Source organism: Netta rufina, assembly GCF_964035555.1.
Source record: "Netta rufina genome assembly, chromosome: 16".
Taxonomy (NCBI): Eukaryota; Metazoa; Chordata; class Aves; order Anseriformes; family Anatidae; genus Netta; species Netta rufina.
Window position 1 is genome coordinate 7,247,459 of NC_140140.1, and position 23,202 is coordinate 7,270,660.

The 23,202-nt window shown below is 41.0% G+C and overlaps 2 protein-coding genes across 6 annotated transcripts in view; both read right to left on the reverse strand.

Moving 5' to 3' along the window:
• CPNE1 (copine 1) overlaps positions 1–22,981 on the reverse strand; it is a 41,534-nt gene extending 18,553 nt beyond the window's left edge. Inside the window, exons 1-2 of one of the 3 annotated variants that reach the window (XM_084296701.1) lie at positions 22,861–22,918; positions 20,135–20,217 (exon numbers count right to left, since the gene is read on the reverse strand). The gene's annotated coding sequence lies outside the window, so the exon portion shown is untranslated. Of the gene's footprint in view, positions 1–15,603; positions 15,732–20,134; positions 20,218–22,860 lie in introns of those variants that run through there. The other 2 variants (XM_084296702.1, XM_084296703.1) reach the window with 2 other exon arrangements.
• RBM12 (RNA binding motif protein 12) lies at positions 11,185–22,952 on the reverse strand. Of its 3 annotated transcripts, none has more exons than XM_084296699.1 (3): positions 22,861–22,948; positions 20,135–20,185; positions 11,185–15,746 (listed from the first exon to the last, which is right to left on the reverse strand). In XM_084296699.1, exon 3 carries the CDS (start codon positions 15,722–15,724, stop codon positions 13,082–13,084), a length of 2,643 nt encoding a protein of 880 aa, XP_084152825.1. In that variant the 5' UTR covers positions 15,725–15,746; positions 20,135–20,185; positions 22,861–22,948; the 3' UTR covers positions 11,185–13,081. The 3 variants fall into 3 exon arrangements, with proteins under 3 accessions (XP_084152825.1, XP_084152824.1, XP_084152826.1); XM_084296698.1 differs by having other exon boundaries at positions 20,135–20,217; positions 22,861–22,910; XM_084296700.1 differs by lacking the exon at positions 20,135–20,185 and having other exon boundaries at positions 22,861–22,952.
• Positions 22,982–23,202: the final 221 nt, after the last annotated feature.

Consider the following 23,202-nt stretch of genomic DNA (forward strand, 5'->3'; position numbering starts at 1 on the left):
TGCATCATAGCATAACAGGTTCAGAAAAAAAAGGCGACATAAGCAAGCCACTGGGTAAGTGTTGCCGTTAGAAAAGGCTTGTAAAATCACAACTGATGTTACACCACCAAGATCAACAATTTACACTGAGAATAGCTGCACACATCTGATCCAATGCTCTCACACCTCGGGGATCTCACTGTTGAGAGGCATCACCCATGAAGTTTCATCTTGAGCTGAATTCTGCACACTCCTTTCTCAAGGGAAGAGTTTCCAGCACTCGGCTTCAGATCCATCAGACACCTATGTTTTTGCCTTTAGTTAGGACATCACACAATATATTTTCTTTAAAATATGGTCTTACATCACCTGTGTTACTCCTATGAACTCAAGAGCAGGACACAACCCACAGAAGTCTACGCAAGATCCTGTGCTTGTAATCCACCAGTACTCCATAGAAGTTTTTCACTACTCAACCATAAGTCATTCCCAGTTTTCAAGTAAACGCAAATCAGCTCCAGACCCTTAAGAACTATATATGCGTTAAGAACTGCTCAGACAACCAAACTGAAGTCCAGTTTAAAAATGTCAAAATGATTAAGTCTTACTACACATACCACCTCTGCACTGTAAAGATGATCATGAATTCTAGGAGTTGTAATACACACAAAAAAGTAAATGCCATTTCATATTTCCAAACTGTTCTACACTAAATGGAGGCACACCAATAAATAAGTTGGAAGAACTGCAGCAAGGTCCTAAATAATGTAACCAAGACCCCCCCCCCAAAAAAGCTGCATTCTAGGAAAACCATGTAGGAGATGCATGCTATACATGTAGAAGACTAACCCATTATCTGCTACTTTCTGGAATTTTATACAAGCTTTTCAGAATTTCCAACAATTCTCACATATTTTTATAGAAAAAAAGAAGTTTTCACACAGAAAAGAGCATTCTCCAATGTAAACAACATTAACTCCATAGATAAGCCTAGTAGTACCTTACACTTCTCTATTATTCCTGTACTGATTCTGCTTATGTACCAATGCTTAAAAGAGAATAAAACAAATAAAAGAAAGCAATGCCCACCTACACTTGAAAAAAGCCCTACTTAAAGATTTTAACTGTACAAATTCATAACCTTGAAGGGTTTCACATTTCCCAGAAGTGTCATGTATTGGTGTTTGAGGCATAAACAAACTTCTCTGTACTTATCTCCCTGCAATATGAAGGCCTTCATTTAGTAGAGCCAGGAGCGACGCCTTCTGGAGAGAGGAATGTCAATGGTAACACAGAATCCAGACAGTCTTGGGTCAGCTTGGTTTCACTGCTCCACAGAGGAAGTAATATAAGCAAGGATTTTGCAAAAAGAAAACCTTCAGTTTATTTTCAGTTATCACTAATAAATTCTCAACTGCATCTCTGTATACAACATTCATACTACATCAATTTACACAAAATACTACACATCAACTTAAGAACTTCGTTAGAACTTGAGCTTGAAGTTTTAATGCACATGCTCAGAAATAACTGAACTCAACGAGGTTATTTGGTACTATTCTGGCTATAGCTTCCACCCTACATTGTGCTTACAAACACCACAAACACCAGCAATCCTGTTAGCAAAATGCACCAGCAATACCAGCTTCACCATTTTGGTATTATGCTTCCCAACAACTCAATACACCTAGCACTTGTAACAAATTCCCAGTTAATAATAAATCATAATTTCCCAACAACCCTAAGGTAACCTTAGGGTTGTCCCTTGCTTAGTGAAATCTGATGTCTTGCATTTATCACCCTTACTTCTTCAAAAAAGGCTTTCTTTCCTCCCAAGATCCCTATGTGCACAGACTGTCAGATATAATGCTTTCTCAGGTTACTAGTTCACTTTTCAGAGGACAGTCTGTAGCATTTCAGATTTCGATATTACAAAATCAACACTGGTGCGGAGTGCAGAAGTAGTGTCAGCTCCACTTTTTATATGTATTACCAAAATAAAAATCTTAATATGATCATACTTTCCCAAGCCTCATGAGGCCCTGCCAGAAATAATAAAGCTAGATTTTGCATCACTAGATGCACTAAAAAGCATCTTCATTCAGAGCTGAAGTCATGAGACCCGTGTGGGGAGGACAGTACACAAAAATTACTAGTGATTACAGCTCCTCTGCAGCACTCTGGCTCTCCCATGGGCCTCACAGCCCAGACCACTGAAGAGTTACAATTTTCCACCCTTTCATTACTCCTAGGGATTGGGAAGGGGACAGGTAGGACTACCAGTAGAAATTTCTACATGCAGATAACAAATTCTGTTCTTTATATGCAGTGTTTCATGTTATCTGGCATCATGCATCTTGATTGATTAATCAAAACTTTGGAAAAAGGAGGTTGCTTAGCCATTATTACAAACTTCACTTGTTTCACATTTCTTGCCATCTGCTAATCATTAAGCAAAACATTAAAAGCACCTTTCTAACCAAGGTGCTCTAACCAAGCCAGGTGCCAGCCTGATGAGTTACCTGTGCTCCACCCAGCAGCCTGAACACCTGGGAAGAGCAGCCACGAGGACAGGCACACGGCCCCCAAGCAGGGGAAAGCTGGCACGCATTTCTGAAAGGCACAATGTTTGGCTGTGCTGACACAGAAGTGACCCAAGCCCTGACCGAGGTAGGCAGGTGGCCAGCTGCCAACACAGGCAAGCCTTTCTGAGCTCCAAATTTGACTCCAAGCCATAGGAGAGTAGATTTATTGATTAAAACATGCCCGCAACACTACTGAATATAGATGGAAGTTATGACCTACTTCTACTTACTGAGCTGTCTCCACATGAGCCAGAAGCTCCAGGATCACCACCAGAATTATGTTTTCTGTACCTAAAGGTGGCCTCCTGGCCCACATGCTGTAGTGGTGCTGTGGCAACCTGACCTTTGGGAGAGGTCCAAGAAATGACTGAGCAGGGACAAATCTCATTTATGCTAATAAAAAGTTTAGGACAGTTTAAAAAAAAAAAAAGTCCATGTAATCATAACCAACAAGGTCAGAAGAAAAGCCTGTGACTTTTTTAGTATAGTCTCATTTTGATGAAGTAAACAAACAGATCAACTCTGATTCTATTTCAAATACTAGTTTGAACCCGATTGTAGTGTATGACAAGCTAACACCTCAAAGTTAAGCCAGTTATAAAGATAAAATCTTAAAGAGCTAGTTTTACAAGCTCCTCCTGTGAAAGAAAAAGCAGTTCCCCATAACACTTAACAGCAGACTTAAAAAAAAAAAAAAAAAAAAAGTATTGAAAAACTAACCTAAAGCAAGTTAGGGCTTTAGAGTCAATCATTCATTTGGCTTAATGTGGAACATGTAACTGCAACCCTTGAATTACTCACTAAGTTCACCCACCAAATAAGACTTTTTCTGTACTTTCTACATACATATTCAGCTGCTATACTTTTTGCCCTGTGACTCTCAAAAATTACCAAAATATAATGAACTTGATTTAAAAAAAAAAAAAAAAAAACAGCTCAACCACTCTGACCTTTGTAATAACACAACACATTTTACACACTTTTGCCTTTCTCAAGGAAGGCTTCATTTTTTCTATTGAAATTTAACTATTCCAACCTCAGGCACAACCACGTGAAGATTCTGTCCCATGCCCCAAATGAATTAAGCTGGTTATGGCTCAGACTTCCACGTTGAGCATGAACTCCTCAAGCAGAGACTGAAGACTGCACCATATTCCTCCTCTATTACACTATGCTGCAACAGGGCCTACAGGTACTTCAACATAACCCTTCTTACTTACACACATCCATGATTTTTGAGGATACTTCTTGGTGTTCATTCTTCTGCTTCCTCTAGCATCCTCTACCTTTCCCAAGAGCTGGAAAACCAACACCCAATGCATCCCATTCTTACTCTAGAGCCTGCATGATTTTATCTACTCCCTCAAACGCAGACACGACGTTATACAGGTGACAGTGCGGCAGAAGTCACTGAGGTACATCTCTTCAGACTAGTACATACTGCACCAACAGAATAGCTTCAAAATAAAACTTTAAGGAACATGTCAGCAGTATACGTTTTTACCAAAAGTCTTCGTTGTTTTGTCAAATTAATTCATGCAACTTAAGAATTCCGGTGATCACTTAATGAAAAATGGGCCATGTTTCTTGTTTTTATTGCACTACAGAATTATGACAAAAAAGGTTGAGATTTCCCAGATGAACTTTGGACAGTCAGTTCTGGGTTGCTCTGAAGTTATTACCGCACAGTGACAACCTTTCCTAGAGAATGAGTACGAACATAAAGCAGAAGCTACCTCTCAAGTTTTTCTCTCCTTATAGAATCATACTACATCTCCAAGGCTCTCTCTTCCATGGACTTTAACTCCTCTGAAATATGATCCAGAAACAAACCCTGTAATACTTCTGCAGGGCTCATAAGCAACCGATTTCTTAAAATGTATTCATTGCTAGTTTAGCCTCATATGCCAACATGGTCTTTCAATGTTTGCTCCTCCTTCTGAGTACGTCCTTTCTTCAAGGTAAAGATTCACATTCCCAATACTTTTCTGACACTTAATTATTGCCGTCTGTAGTTGCATATCTTCACTTCTCCATCCTAATCTGTTGCAGAACAATGCTTCAAAAAAAGAAAAACCTGTGAAAAGCCACCACCACAAGAGCCCGATATCAAGGAAGTACAACCAAGGAAAGGATTTGGTAAAGGAACTCAAAGTTGTTTGTTTGTTTTCACCTCTTCCCCCATTCAGACTAACAACAGAAGTATTTAAAAGGCCAGGTGAAGAAAAGCACTATGAAAGCACAAGACATTTACCTTGTGTCCCTTTTCTGTCCTCCTTCAGATCCAACGTCTCCTGCCAGTCTACCTTCCCAACAGCATGAAGTCACCTATTAGAGCTGCAAGTTCAAACTACTCTATTGATCCCAGCACAAGCGGTCCAAAACGAACATATACTCTTCCTTCATTTAGGAGATAGACGCCATAACTGCAAACAGACATCTCCTCAAGTGCTTATTCTATGTCTGCTCTCTGTAGTGTATACTCTGCAGGTTTTCAGCCTCTTCCCTAAAGAAGTCTGTTGTCAGTAAGTTTGACTTTACCTTATTTTCTCCAAGTCAAATAAACCATTCCAATGTTTTTAATGAACATGACCAAACTAGGGCAGTGGAAAGTTCATTTAGCAAGTAATAGTTATTTGATGAAAAAGAAGTGTAAATTTAACAGCTGTAAAAGCATGAATTACTTTTGCTCTATGTAGAGAGAGAACTTGGAGTTACCACCATTAGATGGAACCTGGAAACTCGCATCACAAGTTGCAGCTTCTCTGGGCACCAGAGGGCTGCCTCTGTAGGAGAGCAGCCAAATGCCTAAGACAAGTAAGATGCCAGGACTTAGGTGCCAAGACTCAGCACACTAACAGTTTGTTCACAGATTCTTCTTCGGCAGGGTTTTTATGCGTACCTAATGCAGCAGCAGCAGCAGGATTTGAAGATCACCAAAGGATTACAACAACATCTGTTTTTATATTATAGATGTAAATAACCTTGGAGTGTGGGCTGCTCTTTAAAAACATTCAAAAACAACGGGTTCATGCCACCTTTTCAAGACTAGCAAGGGAGAAGGAAATGTTATATACTTCTATCACCTCACCACAGCATGCACAGATCTCTAGTACAGGGACCACTCTTGCCTTTCACCTTCCAGTTCATAACAGAATTTAATGACAACGCTACAGTCATATTCAGCCAGGTCACTGCACCAAAATAGCTGATTTTTCATAGAGATATAAATAATGTGGAGACTAACATTAGGATTTCTATTACATAGTAATTTATCATTGCTTTTGTTTAAATCACAGTATTTTTGTATTGGAAAACTTACACTTCTGACTTAAGTTACTTTCTTAAACGCACACCTAAATACAACTTTCCACAAGAAGTTTCATGCTAAAGCATGAACCATCCAGCAGAAGGAAGACACTGCTTACACACTCTCCTTTCTACTGCCAGGATTAGAATAGCTAAACACCACCGTATTCAAAGAAATAGCATGACACTTAGCTTGCACTGCAAGGAATAAATGCTATTTGGATTATCACTAACAAAAATATGGTGTCAGTTATCCAGGGGGATGGATGCGAAGCTGGATGACAAACCTCGTTAAAAAAATTCAGGGCCTTTGTGCAGTACATTGTTAGGTGGTATGTACTTTATCAAACATACTTTAAAATTTTTCTGAGATGCCTTAACACGCAATTTACTCAAAATGCTTTTATACATACACAGGTAGTATCACTGACAAAGTAAAAGAACTACAGTGTCTTTGAACAACTGACCATCCAGAACAGTTCCGATTTAAAGGTTAAGAAAAATGTGGGTACTTCACAATCTTACATTAACTGTTCCTATTAGTAAACAGCAAGCCATTTAGATCAATTACAGACCTCATATTCTACCATTAATTCAATTTAAATCTCAAATTAGTTTAGAAGTTTAACTGGCTACTCACTGTTTTATTTTGCTCTTTTTTCACACAAGCTTGGTGCGAAGTTTTTAGACCACAAATAGTTTTCATTAGATTAAGGCATCACTTCGTGGCTTTTTGTTTTGTTTTTGGCTTTTTTTTTTTTTTTAAACTAAAGCCAAGGTGAAACTTTTACCTCCACTTTAACCCTAGCAACTTTTCACTGATGTGAAAGCTGATGCTTCATTAAGTTGCTTCTGCCATTGATTTAACAGTGACCAGAAGGACAAGCTCACTATGCACTACCACCCTGCACACACACTTACCTCACCTCTGAAAAGTGTTCAGGTCCACAGATGAAAAACTCTATGCTCTAAAACCCGCTCCTTTCATTCTTAGAAGACTAGACCTAAGACAGAAGGCTGTCTCTGCAGGAATGCTGTAATAAGGGGAGGGAGGGGGTCCTAGACAGGTTAATTGGCAATATTTAATAACTCTACCTCCCCTCCGCCCCTTGATGAAGAGGTTTTCCCTATATTCAATGAATTGCTAGTGTCTGATTTACTTTCATTAGCCTCTTTGCTTTTGTAGCTAGTTGCATTTAGCTTTCCTCAAGAACATGGGATTTATAAATATTGTCCTTTTATTAGAGACATTTGGCCAATAATGAAACTGTATAAGAAACGTAAAAGAAGTTTGAGTTGAGTTTCCTGCCAAACAAGCAAGGACTTTTCACATTCCATATCCGTTGTCCTGTCAAAACAAGCAGTGACATTTTAGTAACTTCTGAAAACGACATTTTTTGTAAAAGATGATTTTATGGAACACGTTCTCGCAGATGCTGTCAAAGCACGCAGGTCACCAAATAAGTAGGTGCTATATAGAGGCTTGAAGTCTTCCTCAGCAAGCAAGAACAATTCCACAAGTTTTTAACTGAAAAAGGCACTTAAAGTTTCCTAAAACGAATTTTTGAAGTAGGTTAGGTTCTGACCACATTGCAAGTTTCCATCCCAAAATCTGTCTTCATTTCTACGTGGCTAGAAAACATTTCTAAGCTTTCTACTATCACACAGAGCAACACTACATCCACATAACTGTATATAATGAGAAATGACTGACGTGAAACTAATTGTGTGTAACCGTGAAACAGATAGCTGGAAGTTCTACCTACCTTCAGATGGTCAGAGATCAAAGTCATATCATCCTACAGATTCTTTGATTAAAGACACTGAAATCTTCCTACTGTAGTTACGAAAGGTCACCAACCTTCCAGAAGCAGCGACAGGTCCAAAAACCTGACTCTGCCAACCATGCAAGTTTCACGCAGGATCAATTCCTGTTTCCCTGTTGCAAGCCTGCCAAGTCCTAATTTTTCCATTTCAGAATTTACAGGGAAATTACAGTCCCTCAACCATGTACAGTAAAGGCCAAGAAAACGCTTGTTATCCCCACCCTATCAAGTTATCCTGGCAGTAATCTACTACCCAGTAAATGAAGAACAACAGTCTATTCATTGGTAACATAAAATTCCTCCCAAAAGCTGGGCAAAAACAGTGAAGTTAGCATGAAAGCAGTAAATTCAGAGTTATAAAACTGATTTTGTGGAAAATACTCTCATAAAAGAAATCTCTCCCAATTTGAAAGCTTGCATTAACGTGTGTGAGATGCAACTGCTAAGGCTATCTTCAAATAGCTATACATGTGAGAGCATACAAGAGAAAGCCAGCCAAAAAGGAAGAAGCTTTGACCTACAGCAATGAAAGAAACTGCCTGCTTGCTTCTCTCCTGAACTGCCATGCTGTGTATACATATATATAAACAAAAGAACGACAAAGGAAACTGCGCACAAGTGAGTGCCACTCGGTGAAAACAACAGTCACAACTAAACCGTCTACCACCTGTGAACCACCACCTGCGTTCAGTCTGGAGCAATGGAAAAGAAACGCTTCTAGAACTATGTGTTTTTACATTTGGTATTTAAATCCATGAGTGAGAAGAATTCAAATCAGGAATGTGTGAAGCCCTCCAAACACAAACAACACCCAAATACATTCCATATAGGAACAAAGCTCTGAGAAGTCATCTATATAGAAAACAAGCTAGAGCATACCTACCTGATCAAAAGTTAGGGAAAGAAAAGGGGAGCTCCATATGCAGCCACAAGCCTTAGTCAAATACATACAACCAACCGAGGAAAGCCAAATCCTTTCTGTAGGAAAGCCAAATCTTTCAACATCATGTTATCACTGCCGAAAACAGGTATCAAGAGCTCCCTCGAGGTTACCATTCCTTCAGAAGCATTTAAAAGGCAGCTTCACTTCCTCTTTCACCAGGAGGAAGAAACATTCAACTCCATACACAAACCATCTCAGATTTCCCAAAGACATGCAAGAGAGCACACACCCACAAAACAGAAAGCAGCACCAGCAAACCTGCAAGGGGCAAAGACAAGCATTTATCTGGCAACACTGCTTCCAGGCCCAAGGCACCATTTCTGAAAAACCTCTCACAGAAACAAAATTTAAAATTGCTAATTGCTTCCTATTATACCAGTCCAGGTTCAAAACTGCCTCGTTCCATCAGTTATCAAAGTTAGAAGCTGACCTTTTGCTTGCACTGGTCTTTGTATGAAACAGAAATTGCAATCCTCTGATTTAGGGATAATCATCTAGAAACAACTACTCTCAAATAGTGGCCCACAGTCCAAATAGTAGGTCCGTAACATGAAGTTGTTCCAAGTTTAAAGACTAGAAGGCCAACAAGGTTCAGAGGCGCACACAGCTCAACAAGACATTGAGGACCGACACCATTCACTGCTGGAAGTGGCTTTGGAACCACCACGCTAGAAGACTGAGGAGGGACAAGATACAGACACTGAAATCATGATTTACAGTTAACGCACCATTCGTGTACCTTGGTAACCAGAAAAAAAATATATTTTTCTCTAGAGTCTGCAGTCTTTAGTATACCAACAGTCTCAGGGAAAGATGCCAACAATTTTATATAGTAGAAACAACAATATCTTCAAGGACAGCCTGAACAATTTAGCACAACCGACCAGCAGGTATGTTCTTTACAAGGCAGACCCTCAAAATCAACTGGAGCACAACCAGTCTTCATTTCTGCATCAATCTTCCTCTCTATTTGCAACAAATTCAAAGCATAAACATTCAAGAACATTTAATACTATGAAAGGAACAGCTTTCATCCTTCTTAAAACTATAAAGCCTCAAACTGCTTAGAAGCCTACACTGAAAATGTGGCAACACTAACATCAATTCTCTGTTGAAGTGTTTTCTATAGTATTACCAAGTTCAGATTTGTTAAAAAAAATCTGATTGGAACATTTACGTGTAACTATTTGAAAACTTGGTAGCCTTGATGTTATGCTTTCACGTAACTGTTACAGTTCTCCCATGTGGGTCACAAATTTCTCATTGAATAATTTATTATAGCCATGCTTTCTCTTGTGAATGATACGATTGCTGTTAAACACACACAACGTGACAAAAATATGTAACGCTCTATCACTTATTTTAACAAGTAGTACTTCGACACAAACACTTAAGGAACTGCTAAAAACACAAACTTAACCAGTTGCATAAACACAAGTACCTTCTTTCCATAATTGGAGGAAGGTGAGACACCAGTTTCGCTGTATTGTTCCAACCAGGCTATACAGGATGTCAGTTCTGGCACTCAAAGCATCAAAGCCAGAGCAGCTGATTCCTTCTAATACTACTTCTTGTTAGCAAACAGCGTTGAAGTGTATGAGAGGGCAGTTACATACTTTGCACAGTGGAGACAAGACCCCTAAGGTCCTACCCCTTATTTTTAAGGCTGTTCATATAAACATCTGCAAAATAAAGAATTTCATCACATCCAGTTACATAGTTTGATATCAGAGTATCCTCCATAGTTTATCACAACATTCAGTTTAAGACTGCTTCTACTATGAAACTGTTCCTATGTTTATAGGAAACCTCTAACTATTATTTACAACTAATACTTGATATAGATCTTTATCTACACTTTAGAAGATCTATAACAATTCAGGACAGCAGCCGTGTTGTTTATACTACATGCTGAAATTCTAAGTATGTTAGGACTTCTGCTTTTTCCAAGGGCCTACACTTGAGAATGGTTCTTTACTCATTTACGCAAAAAAGAAAAGGAACACCAACTGATTGGCAAAACGAGGAGCCCCTTCACCGCCCCAAATCCTCCACTTAAGCATTCCATCCGTGTCCATGTTCCAAACACCAATGGCTTTTTATATTCATTTACACATTTTTAAAATAAGCATTTAAATATCCTTATCCATACAGAAAATCAAGAATCAGAAAGTGATTTCCAAAACAAACCTGCACTTTTAGAAAGTTCAAAGGAACACACACACAAGCATGTTTCACAGAATATGCTGTGTCTAACGCGAACACCAGTAACCCTGTAGCCATTACCAAGAGAATCAAGAGAAATGATATCAAAAGTAACAAAAAAAATCTGTATCTAATTCCAGACACCTGTAGTTTAATTACATTTCACAACAAGGCAAGCATTGCTGTGATTCATTTGAACTTGAAAAAGTTATCACCAGTTTCTGCAAGTCAACACACGCTAATATCTTAAATCAATTCTGTGAACAATGAAGCCAAGTTTTCCTTTTCAGTAATTTTATTCTAATGTGAAACATGAAGAAACAAGCACCCAAGTAACTCCAATATAGTATGAAACTTTAATAAAAGTTGTTTAAAAAACAAAGAGCAAAATTTTAAAAATAAACTGAAAGGCTTGACTCCTAATCACACATCTTTCTGACATCAGCAAGAGTACTTTCAGACTTTCAAAGAAAAACAGATCTGCTGTTGAAACATTACTCCCAAAGACTGTTGAAACGCATAACATGAAGCTTCAGAGACAGACAGTTTTATTAACAGGAGGCTTAATTTTAAACAGTATATACAAATCACATGACTTTTCCAAAGTTGGGACCACCTAATAATCTGTCAAAAAACAAAATTATGCTAATGAATTACAGAAGCATCTGTGTAATATGACCGCCTCTTTATTGAAGTACACCTTTATACAATCCTTCCACATATTCCTGTACTGTGAAATCCTCTCAGGATGCAGCGCCGCACAGGTTTCCAAATCTCTCCTACATACCACATGAATAAAACTGTTGCCACTTGCACCTCTCAATTTTGCCTGACAACACACTTCAGTGTTCCATGATATGCAACACCAAAAGGCACTGTTTTTCTTGTCCAAAAAACAAAACAGTTTAAAGATTACCATGTTTAAGTACAATGATTTGCAGGGAATAGCAGGATTTTTCAGGCAACGCCCAAGTCTTAAAATTTATCATAAGCCAAGCAAGGATGAACCAAAAGTTTCTACTTTCCAACTTGTGAATTACTTCCTTTCCAATTCTCCATTTTTCCATGAAAGGTTTTACTGCACAGCAAAGAAAATGGCAACTCTTTACAGACTTAAATACAACAGCACAAGTTTATTGCAAAAATATATAGTAAACTCAGTATTTTCAAGTTTTGGAAAAAAATAAATTTTATCTCTGAATTCACCCATAGCAATAATTCACGACAGAGTTGCTGAAGATAAAAGCTTCTTTCATATATAAACTAATTTAAAACTTTAGCTGGACTCCAATCTTCTACTAATAATCACCACTTTGGTTCTCTTAGCAGAGACTCTATGTAAGTAGTTCAAAAGACACATGAGAAATACAACATCAATATCCAACTAGTGTCAAAGATCCCATCCCAACTGGTTCATGTAATCCTAACAAATCAAGCTACTTAAACAATAATGAGTATTTTCAAGTTGTTACTTCTACTGAAAACGTTTTAAGTGTACTATAAAACTCATATGATGTTTGAGGTTAGCTATACTTGTGGCAAAAGTCTTATTCTGCACAGTTATAATTGCAATATATAAATAACTAAAGGTTATTCCACAAAGAACAGCTTGAATTTTACAGAACGATTCTGCTCATACTTAAAGGAATTAGTTCGGTAGACATATCAGCAATGGGCATAATTCAACTGTTTGTACAGCGAGAATCTTGGAAAAAAATAAAGATACATACACAAAACAATGAATCTGTGTACACTGAGAATTCATTCAATTGGAAGGGTAAAATCAGGACTTGAAACAAAGCTTTGACCTGTAAACAAAGCAAATTCAGCCAGCTTTTAACCAAATCTAGAAATAGCTATCTATTTTACAATGGCTTGCAAGAGCACCCACTGAAGAGCTTCACTGACTTCATCTATTTCCCTTATCCGAAACTACATAAAACCAATCTAGATTCCTTGATAAGCACTGTGTCCAGTATAGTTCACCAAACCTCTATGATGAAAAGCAATCTGCCTACCTTCTCCACACATTTGTACGGGAAAATCCACTGCGCGCGTATCCTTGCAGTGTTTCTTCTGTAATGGCTAACCCAGTGCTCTGTCTTATCAAAACAAGTCTGGTTTACAGTTTAAACAATCCACAGGTTCTATCCTGGAAATACTATAAAAACCAATCCGGATGCATTTATCACAGCACTATGAATATCTATTCTACAACTACTTCATATTAACAGCTACCCTAAAACAAGTTTTACTTTTCTTGAGCCTATAGGCCTGTCATTTAAATCAACAACAGCTGCCATTGCTTCATCACGAGACTCAAATGCAACCATTGCTTCTCCTGTGGGCATGCCTTTCTCATTGTATTTTAAGCACACTGAACTAGGGATCACTTGGTAACCATAAAAGAAATCCAGAATTTCATCCACCGAAACAGTAAAGGGCATATTTTGCACTTTTATGACAGTTGGTCCTGGCTTCCCAGACCCTGTTCCAAAACCTGGGGGTCCACTAATATGTATGTTTCCCGGTCCAGGTCCAAACCCCGGAGGTCCACTTAAATGCCCAAGACCACCAGCAATTCCTGGAGGGCCACCACCAAAATTGGGGGGTCCACTTAAATTGCCAGGACCGTTACCAAAACCCTGAGGGCCCCCTCCAAAACCTGACGGTCCACTCAAATTACCAGGACCACCTGCAAAACCTGGGACCTCAATACCTGCACCAGGCAAACCACTACTTGCGACTGCAGGTATTCCTGGTCTAGCATCAGGAAAGCCACCTAATCCAGGTGGCGGCAGAGGCGGACCAAATGCGCCAGACCCACTAAAGTTACCAGGGAAATTAAATGGAGGGCCATTGTTCGCTTCTTTAGGATTCCCCCCCAAGAAGGCATGCTCCTCCGCAGCAGGGGCCTGTGCTCCAGGCACAGGTGCATTTCCTTGTATTGGTATTTTCAGTATCTTTTTCCCTTGAGACTGTGGGTTTCTCTCGATATCTCTCATTTCTTCTACAGTAATCAAACGTAACACAACATCTCTTCCATTCAGCTTTTTACGGTGCAAACGCTCTGCCTTACGAGCATCATCTTCAGCTTTAAACTGAACCAGTGCTTGTCCTAAGCCTTGCCCATTATTATCAACAAGAATTTGTACAGAATTTTCTTCTACTGCCAGTCCCTCTAGAAACTGAAGGATTTCCATTTTTGTTATATTGTACGGAATATTAGATATATGTGCACACAATTTTGGCAAACCTGACTCTGCCTCAGCATTCATGATGATTTCTCTCTGGTCATAGTTAAAGTTCTGCAATCTTTTACGAATCAGCTCTATCTTTTCTAACATTGCCTTTTTAGTAATTGGATGAACTTGAATGAAGCGATTCCCTATGTACTGCTTATGATGACACAAAGCTGCTTTGTAATCAGCTTCATTTCTGAACTCAACAAAACCCTCTCCAATTGCCTTCCCATTAGGTCCATAAGCTATATAGATGCTGTCTTCAACTATATCCAGCTTTTTAAAAAAATCTATTACATGTTTGTTCTCCGATTCAAATGGAAGACCTTTCAAATAAACACAGAAACCCTGTTCATGGGGAGATCTAGATCGTGACCTTTTCTGTCCGCTAGGAGATTTGGACCTAGAATGAGCCTGTGGAGGAGGAGGGTGTGGTTGCCCAGAGGGACCCATGGTTTGCTTGAAAGTTATGTGGCCTCCAGCAGCCACCCACTGTCTCTCTGTTGCAGGACTAACTTCAACATAGCGCTGAATCATCAGCATTCTGTTTCGCTTCAGTGCTTCAAACGTATCTTGAGGAGAAAAGAACTTAACTAGTCCGTTTCCATTATTTCGACCTACATGATCCTTCAGCATATGGACTGCATCCACACGGAGCCCAAGGAAAAAGTCTTTCACATCAGATTCTGTTGCAGAAAAGGGCATTCCATGAACGCTGACATACAAATCGTCTGGATTGATTGGAATTGGTTTGACACTATTTTGAGAATTCATCTGGATAGGATTTACAGGATTCATGGGACCAATAAACAATGGATTCAAGCCGCTGTTCATATTCACTGCTGCTCCAGACCCATTCATTCCAGTGGGTAAAGGTGCTACGGGTGGAGGATTCATAGCAGGCATTCCCGATATGGGAGGCATAGGCGTCATCGGGGGTACAGGGGGCACAGGGGGTATTGGGGGAACCGGAGGAACAGGAGGCAGTGTGGGCACAGGAGGAGGAACAGGGATTGGGGGAATAGAAGGCATTGGTGGCAAAGATGGCATAGCTGGAATAGGAGGGATTGGTGGAGGAGGTACTGTATTCATTGGGGATGCTGTACTAGGTATAGTCGAGCTAAACGTTGGGCTACCAAAGGTACTCCCAAGATTTGGAGGTGCAGTCCCCATACTGGCAGTAGAAAATGTGGATATGTTTTTATTGCTCTCATGCACAGTAGTTGAAGCTGTTACTACACTAGGAGAAGGGTTATTAAAGTTAGGTACAGTAGTGGGCAAGTTAACCCTTCCACTCATTCCAGAACTAGGTGGTGGTCCTGACCTGCTAGCATTTGCTGGTGGCATATCTAGATTGGCAGTTTCGAAACGCCTACGACTGAGTTCTATCATGTTTTGCATTTCGGTTTTACTGCTTAGTAATAGTGTTACTTTAGACCCTTTAATTGTACCACCTGTGCGCATCATACCAAGCCTTGCATCTTCATCAGTGGCAAAAACGATGAAAGCCTCACCCAGTTCACCCCCTACAATATGCACGCCCCCATCAGGAATGGTCAATCCAGAGAAGAAGTGGCGAATGTCCATGGTCCCCGCCACAATCGGGAGACCTTGCAAGCGGATGACCACAGCCATGCTGCGCTGAAACAACACACACCTGCAGATGAGAAAAGGCAACGGCTATGTCAGACTACTGTTTATGACACCATGCAATTACCTACAGACACCATCTACTACATTTGTTTACATACTCCTAACATCTTGCAAAGATTAAGCATGTTTATATTCCAAGTTCCTTATTCGTGTTTGTTTACTTCACGCAGACTGAAGTATTAAACATTTACCAAAACAATTAGTATACATTTTGCACTAGAAATTCCAAAGCAACTGTTAAACCGAGACCCGTAAGTGTCAGTGGAAAGAGAACTAGGGAACAGCATAAATTAGAACTATCATATCAATAGTTGAGTATTTAATGGAACATAAGCTAAATGCATTTTAGCCAAGCAAACAAAATTAAGTTACCATACACTGATATGGTATCCACTGTACCTGGCAAAGTGACTGCCAAGAATTCTGTACACCTATGAGCAATAAAAAGTTCTTTTTTTCAGTTGGTGACAGATTTTATCTCCAGGCAGGTGAAGAGGACTGAGAACATACAGGGAGTTATGAACAAAAACCCATTATGGACAACAGCATAAGTCACTATCCATCCTGACAGAGGCCATCTATATTATAGCAACGTTAGATTTTACTCCTAGCAGAAGCAAGGGGTCAAGGCAAGAGTGAAGCTTACAGCTGTAAAATAGCCCCAGACATTTTGTGACTATACAGACCCCACCTGAACTAGAACAACACATGTGCATATCTTAGCTGGAAATATGGCCTTGAAGATTTAAAAAAAAAAAAAAAAAAAAAAACAGAGCCATAACTGTAATAGCTGTAGATATTCAGTATAATATTGCATTTTCAATCTCTGGCATGAGTAAATGACTTCTACCTCTGCAGCTGAGGCTAGTGGACACTTAAGATTGATTTTGAACATCTAGATTTCAAGTTACCTTGCATACATTCTAAAGAACAACCTGCGGTCACATCAGAAGTACAAGATAAACAGAAAACTAGGTAATTCTCACTTATTCTTGACAAAGCTTCACTGAAGTCTGAAAGCAGCATAATAATACTAGCACGATTCACCAGTTCCGAAGCCAGACTCTTATCCTAAATGCTCAGCAGTAGCGCCTTGTTTCATCTGAACCACCTTACCTCTGAAGCTTCTTGACTTCCTAGAGTACAAACCAGTTCAGTAACTGCATGGAAGACCTCTAAGGTCACATGTAAGCGGCATTAAAATATTCAGTAGACATTTGAAATTGAGGATGAACCAGATGATACAATGCAACACCAAGAGGCAAAGCACCACCAGAAAGACCATCTTTTAGGCTATACACCAAAGATATGACCAACTGATAGTTATCTCATAACGTTCGCATTCAGTTGAGTACTGTATCCAATTTTGAAGTCAGCTACGTTTGCCTGCCCAGGTATTCCAAACAGTCTAGAGTAGAAACACCTTGATTACATCCTGAACTACTAGGTAAAGTCACTATCCAACAATTTAACTATGTGGCATAAGGCTGAACTCAGTATGTAATAAAAACAAGAGTAATAATTCTTCCACAGGGAAGAACTGAATAAATTCTGCTTGCACACTGGTTACTCAAATGAGTACTGAAGTATTTTGTTCTGTTGCCCATAAACCAGAGTTAACCCCTTCTGTGCAGTAATGACCTCAAGCAACACACCGCTGTTGGAGGGCACTGGCCCACATTCAGCTGACAGTAGCCAAGCATGGGGAGACCCTTGCCAATAGCAGAGAAGCTCCTTGGCACAGCGTCAGCTCTGCTGCTCTGCCCAGTGTACGTGAACATCTGATTCCTTGCTAGACCGTCTTGAACAATACACTGGAACTTCCAAGATGAACATGAAAACATCTGAAAAATCTACTTCTACATACCACTAGAAAACCCCCCTACTTCACCGAGGAACAACAGCAACAGAAAGGAAAATATATGCTAACCCTCAAGGATTGTTTTTTAAAAAGCAACTTTCCCTACTCACAGCAACATAATAAAGCAACACTTGGCATTTATCTCTTCTAGTCACACATTTAACTAGAGAATAATGTTCACTGCCCAATCACTTTCCAACAGGAAAAAAAAGTCCACATGAAAAATAAACAGGTCAAAGAACTATCTATAAGTACACATCTAATAAATCATGAGACTTTCTGCACTGTTATAAAACCACAATATTTTTCAGTGATTCTGTAGCTTTATTTTAAATTTGCCTAGCATCAGCAGCAACCTCTGAAATTAGAGTTAAAATTCTTTAAGGAAGCCACACTAAAGGCAACTGCAAAATGTAAGAGTTTACCAGATTATACAACAGGACTGCTTTCAAATTAGATGACTCTGAGACAAACAAGGGTTATAAAAGCAACCCTGTTTCTGCATTTATGCTTTAAAAAAACAAAAATAGCATAATAATAGTAAAACTTGCTAAGAGGTTTACATTTTTCTTTATTACCTATTATAGAAATAAATTAATTTCAGAAGTTTTTATGCATCAGCAGTCAGGCATTTTAAGGTTTGTTTTTTTTTTTCCTATTAAATGGAAGATTACTTTTTCATAGGTACTTCCTTACTAATGCAAAAGGCATGACAATCTGATCTGGCCATTAGTTGAACAAAGCCATCTTGGGAAGGAATTTCTCCTCAGATGTGCTGGTGTAGAATACATCAGAATCAACAGCCTGTTAGGTAACTGTATTTACTAGTTTACTAGATTCTGTGAACCTGACCCAGTAGGCAAATTAACAGATAAGGTTACAAAAAGAATTCTTAGGAGTTCAAGCATCTGAAAACATTAACAGCTTCTGGGATAATATTAGCAGCTCAGTCTTGCACTGAATTCAAAGCTTCCTTATAAATGCTAAGAAATATCAAAGTATTATTACTGAGTATACTATTTAGGTCCACTCAATCACTACTGACAAGAGAACAAAGCGACAGAGGCATACAGTCACTGGGAAAACTAGCTGCAGTGACCTCTGAGTAACTAATGCCATGCATGACATTAAACAAGTGCTCAATATTAAACAAGAGCTAACAGGGACATGGCATAAAAGTTGTAACAAATGTTTTTGTCAAAAAAATATACTTTAAGTTTTAAGTTATCAGGATTTCACTGCTTTAAAAAAGCAATAGTTTTGCTTCTGTGCTTTAAATACTAAACATCAGAGTAATAACAAAAGGGCCAAGTTTCACATTTTTACATACAAGTCAGATTTATTTCAAAATGCACTTAGGAGACAATAAGTCACTCGCTCTAATTTTCAAACTAACACTAAAAGCAAAGTCCTGTCAAGTATTTCACTGGTCACTTGTTAAAGACAAATATAGGTGCAGAGGCAACACCAGGCACAGAACAGGCTGTTAGCACCTCTAAGGTATGCACTGAAGGCAGCTTGTTGGGCTATAAGAGCAATTCTCAGGCTGCCTGCTTTTCCTCCTGTATAAACAGATGCTTTAAGGCAAACGCCTTTTTTGTTGTTGTTTTGTATGCTTGAGATCTTGGAGACTAGATCCTCAAGTTCTACTATGGACGAGCCATCCCCATTACCAAGTTGAGGTCAGAAATTAGAAGTAAGGAGCTGTCTAGAATTAATCCAAGTCATCTGATCAATCTTAACAGCACCATCTTTTAAGATGTCGACGTTACACTATGAAAGGGTGTATACAAGATGGTTTCTTCCCCCTAGGCACTAGTCAGTAAAACAAACAGAAATGTTGGGTCACATGCATCAGTTGGTAAAACACCACCGGACTAGCCTTTATGCATGTAAAGGCTGATGCATGTGTTTTTTCAATTCAGGACTAAGAAGATTCAACTTATTCCCTGTGAAGTACAATGCCTACATGGTACATACACAGCGTACCTGGCAGTTCCTGGATGAAGGCTAAGAACTGGAATAACATCACTGCTGTAGCAAGAATTTGAAATACCCAGGCTGGGACTACGTAGCAATACCTAAGACTGCAGAGTACAGCTTTTATTTGGTTTTTAGATTTATTATTTTTTTTAATGCTAAAATTAACTCATTAGATTAGCATAATTCGAATTAGCTGACAGGTAACTATCTGATCCCTTTAAATACTGCAAAAGCAAAATAGAACCTTCTGAATTAGCTTCTGCACTCCAATAGCTACATTTTCAAACAGTGCAGAATAACTTGAGAGAATGTTACAGACTACCACATGCTGATGAAACAACAAAACATTAGTTTGGCAGAAAATTCTATTTTACAAGAACGACACTGCCAGAACAACCATCACTAGTGGGAGTCAAAGGAATAAGACCAGCTACAGATAATTTGACCCAAATGTTTTGATACCGATTCACAGATTCCAAAAGCTTCAATTATTTCTTAAGGTATACTCAATAAGCATAATAAGAAGTCTTCAATTCAAAGTCTCTTACCTGCAAAGACAGATGTTTTTTTCTTAACAAGTAGCAGAAGCCAAGCCAATCCTGTGGGCAACCAATTAAAACCAACTTTTAGACTGCAATAAAGAATAAATGGAGGCAAAAATCAATGCAGGCAACACAACAGCAGTAACAGTCCACAAAGAACTGTATATACAGAAAGTTCAAACCTGTGACCACCACAAGGCACTGTGACATAGAACAGACACAAGAGTAAGAGTGCGTTTTCTAATACCTTATCCCTGTATCACTTTTTGATAACTGCATTGCAGTTGCTATATAGTTCATGACACAAATACATGCCTTCTTCAAAGAATATAGGAAGAACCAGCAAACATTCAAAGAATCTTTCAAATTTTCCCATTCCTAACAGATGAACAAGTCACTCTTTCAAAGGCAAAAGTTAAGAAGCAAAGACTTAAATTCTGAATTTTAACCAGCTGTTGCTCCATCAATATTTCTTTCTCCAATGGTGCATTTTCTAACTTGAAAAAAGGAAGAAAACCTGTAACTCAGAAAGTCTCCCTACAGCTGCACGTGAAGAACTCTTCAAGAGTCACACAAACTGGTGAAAATAAGCAACATCTCACAGACACCTCTAGGCAAGTCACCTCAACAGAGCACACCATAAGAACTCCCTGATAGATACCATGCTTTGTAATCTGCCACTTTATAATCCAAACCCTGATGAAATGAACATTTTTTTTTTCCATCTTTGAAAGTACAAAGCATCTTCCTAGGATTACAACTCGCAAAACAGAAAAAAAAAAAAAAGCTTAACAGTTTAAGTAGCAACATATACATTTTGCATTTAAAAGAAGGGATGGAAAACCTCTTACTCCTTCATTGCTTAGCAGACTACCTCATGCTGAAGTTTTCCTTCTGTGGAATACTACCCAGAAAAGAACCATGCTAAAAACTAACTGCCTCCTCCTCACAAAACCCCAACAATCAGTTTTCAGTTATAAGCATCCTTATCAGAGTAAAGTTACAGACAGAATTACTACTAAACCATCCACAAACTCCTTAACAGAGGGAATTAAAACAAGCGCAGATATTCACAGATCTTCAAGGACATTTAACAGCAGGCTCACAAATGAGACGACAAAACTATGCTCTCCAGACTCATATTAAAATGGCTAATGCATTTATGAAAATAAGACTTTTTATTATACCTTTACAAAAAGCAGGCAATCCCATATTAGAGGATTCAACTATATATTCAACTATATACTTTCATTTCTAGCAGTTTTAAACAGTAGTTTACAACACAGGTAACAAAAAAATGTAACAACCTCAAAAACAGTTTTGTGCAAAAACATATCTGCTTTTCAAGAAGCAGATAAATCTTTCATGCGCAAGGAACTTTCCAAATAAAAAAGTTGTTTGAGATACTTCCAGTCAAGCAACCACAACGTTGCAAGTGTTCCTTTTGACAACAAGCTGAGGATTTGTAGAGGACTAAGACAACACACTACAACGTGAAACACAACAAAAACCAAACCAAGCAGTTGGTTTTCTTCAGAAAAGGTGTAAAGCTCTGCTGTATATTTAAGCTTTCCAGCAAGCATCATCTATTTTCATTCACAACTCTGAATTCTCTCAAAGAACACCCATCGCTCTCATTAAGACATCCCTTCCAGTCAACCTGACACGTAAGAGCATGTTAACAAAGCAAACATCAACCAGAGCACAGGTGGTTCAACACCACACCTCTGCGACTTCATGGGAGAGGGTCACCACAACACCCTGTCACCGGCTATGCACGGATATCCGCCCTCCAGTGAACACAGAACCCCTGGCGAAGGAACCTTTAAAGGCGTGCACCGAGGGAACAACCTGCCGATACTCCTGCCCAAACCCCGCACATCGAGGGGGATAAGAAAGTCGCTAAGAAGAATGGATAAGTCCAGAAACGACTGGTAAAACAAGAGCCGAGAGACTTTTCAAGACAGCTCAGAGAGACACTAGGCAGCGGGACCCATTCCAGCACCTTTCTTCCCCCAGAGCTGATTTTCATTTTTGGAAAACAGACTGAAAGCACTGTGCGGCAGCCTCCCTAACGCTCACAAGGTAACCCCGAGGCGCGGTGGCAGCGCCGCAGGCACCGGGGACCTCCTGCTCCGCACCGCGCAGAGCGCTCGCCCCGATCCGCCCCCGGGGCCGGGCGCGGCCGCCCCCCACCCCGCAGAGCCCCGCCGGGAGCGGCCCCGCGCCGCTTCCTGAGGCCGCCGGGGCCGGGCTCCGCCGCCGGCCCCTCCCCGGCCGCGCACCTCCCGCCGCAGCCCCCGCCGGGCCCCGGCCCCGCCGCTCCCCCGGGCCCGTTCGGCGCCTCTCTCCCGGGCCCCGGCGCCGCCGCAAGGTCACTCGGCCGCCCCCAACGGCCGGGCCCCGCGGCGCCGGCGCTCGGCGCGCTCCTACTCACCTGGGCCGCGAGCGGAGGCGAGGGGAGAGGAGAGGACAGGGAGCGGGGGCAGGGGCGGGGGCGGCGGGGGCGCGGCCCGGGCCCCCCGGCCCCGGCCAGGCGGCAGCGGCGCCCGCTCGGCGCCCCCGGCCCGGCCCGGCCCGGCCCGGCCCTTTGTGCGCGGGGCCGCGTGCCAGCCGCGCCGCGCCCGGCCTCCCTCCCCTCGCCTCGCCTCGCCACGCCGCGGGCCCGCAGCGCAGCGCGGGGCGGGCGGGAGGCGCGGGCCCGGCCCGCCCGGGCGCCTCCGCGCTCTTACCGAGGGCTCTGCACGGGACAAAGGCGGAGAGCGGAGCCAAACCGCCCCCGGGCCCCGCTGCGCGCCGAGCCCAGCGCCACCGACCGCGCAGCGCCACAAAATGGCCGCCTCGCTGCGGCGCCGCCAGGGAGGGGCGGGGCCGGAGCTCGGGGGGCGGAGCCTCGCGGTGCGCGCAGCGGGCCCGGATCCCGCCCCGCCCCCGGCCTGCCCGGGGCGGAAAGGGCCGAGAGCGGGGGCGGCCGGCGCATGCGCAACGCGAGCGCCGCGCCTCGTCTCAGGGGTGGCTGGGGTGGGGCGGGGAGGGGCGGGGACGCGCGGTTGCAGGGGCAGCGCTGCCCTTTT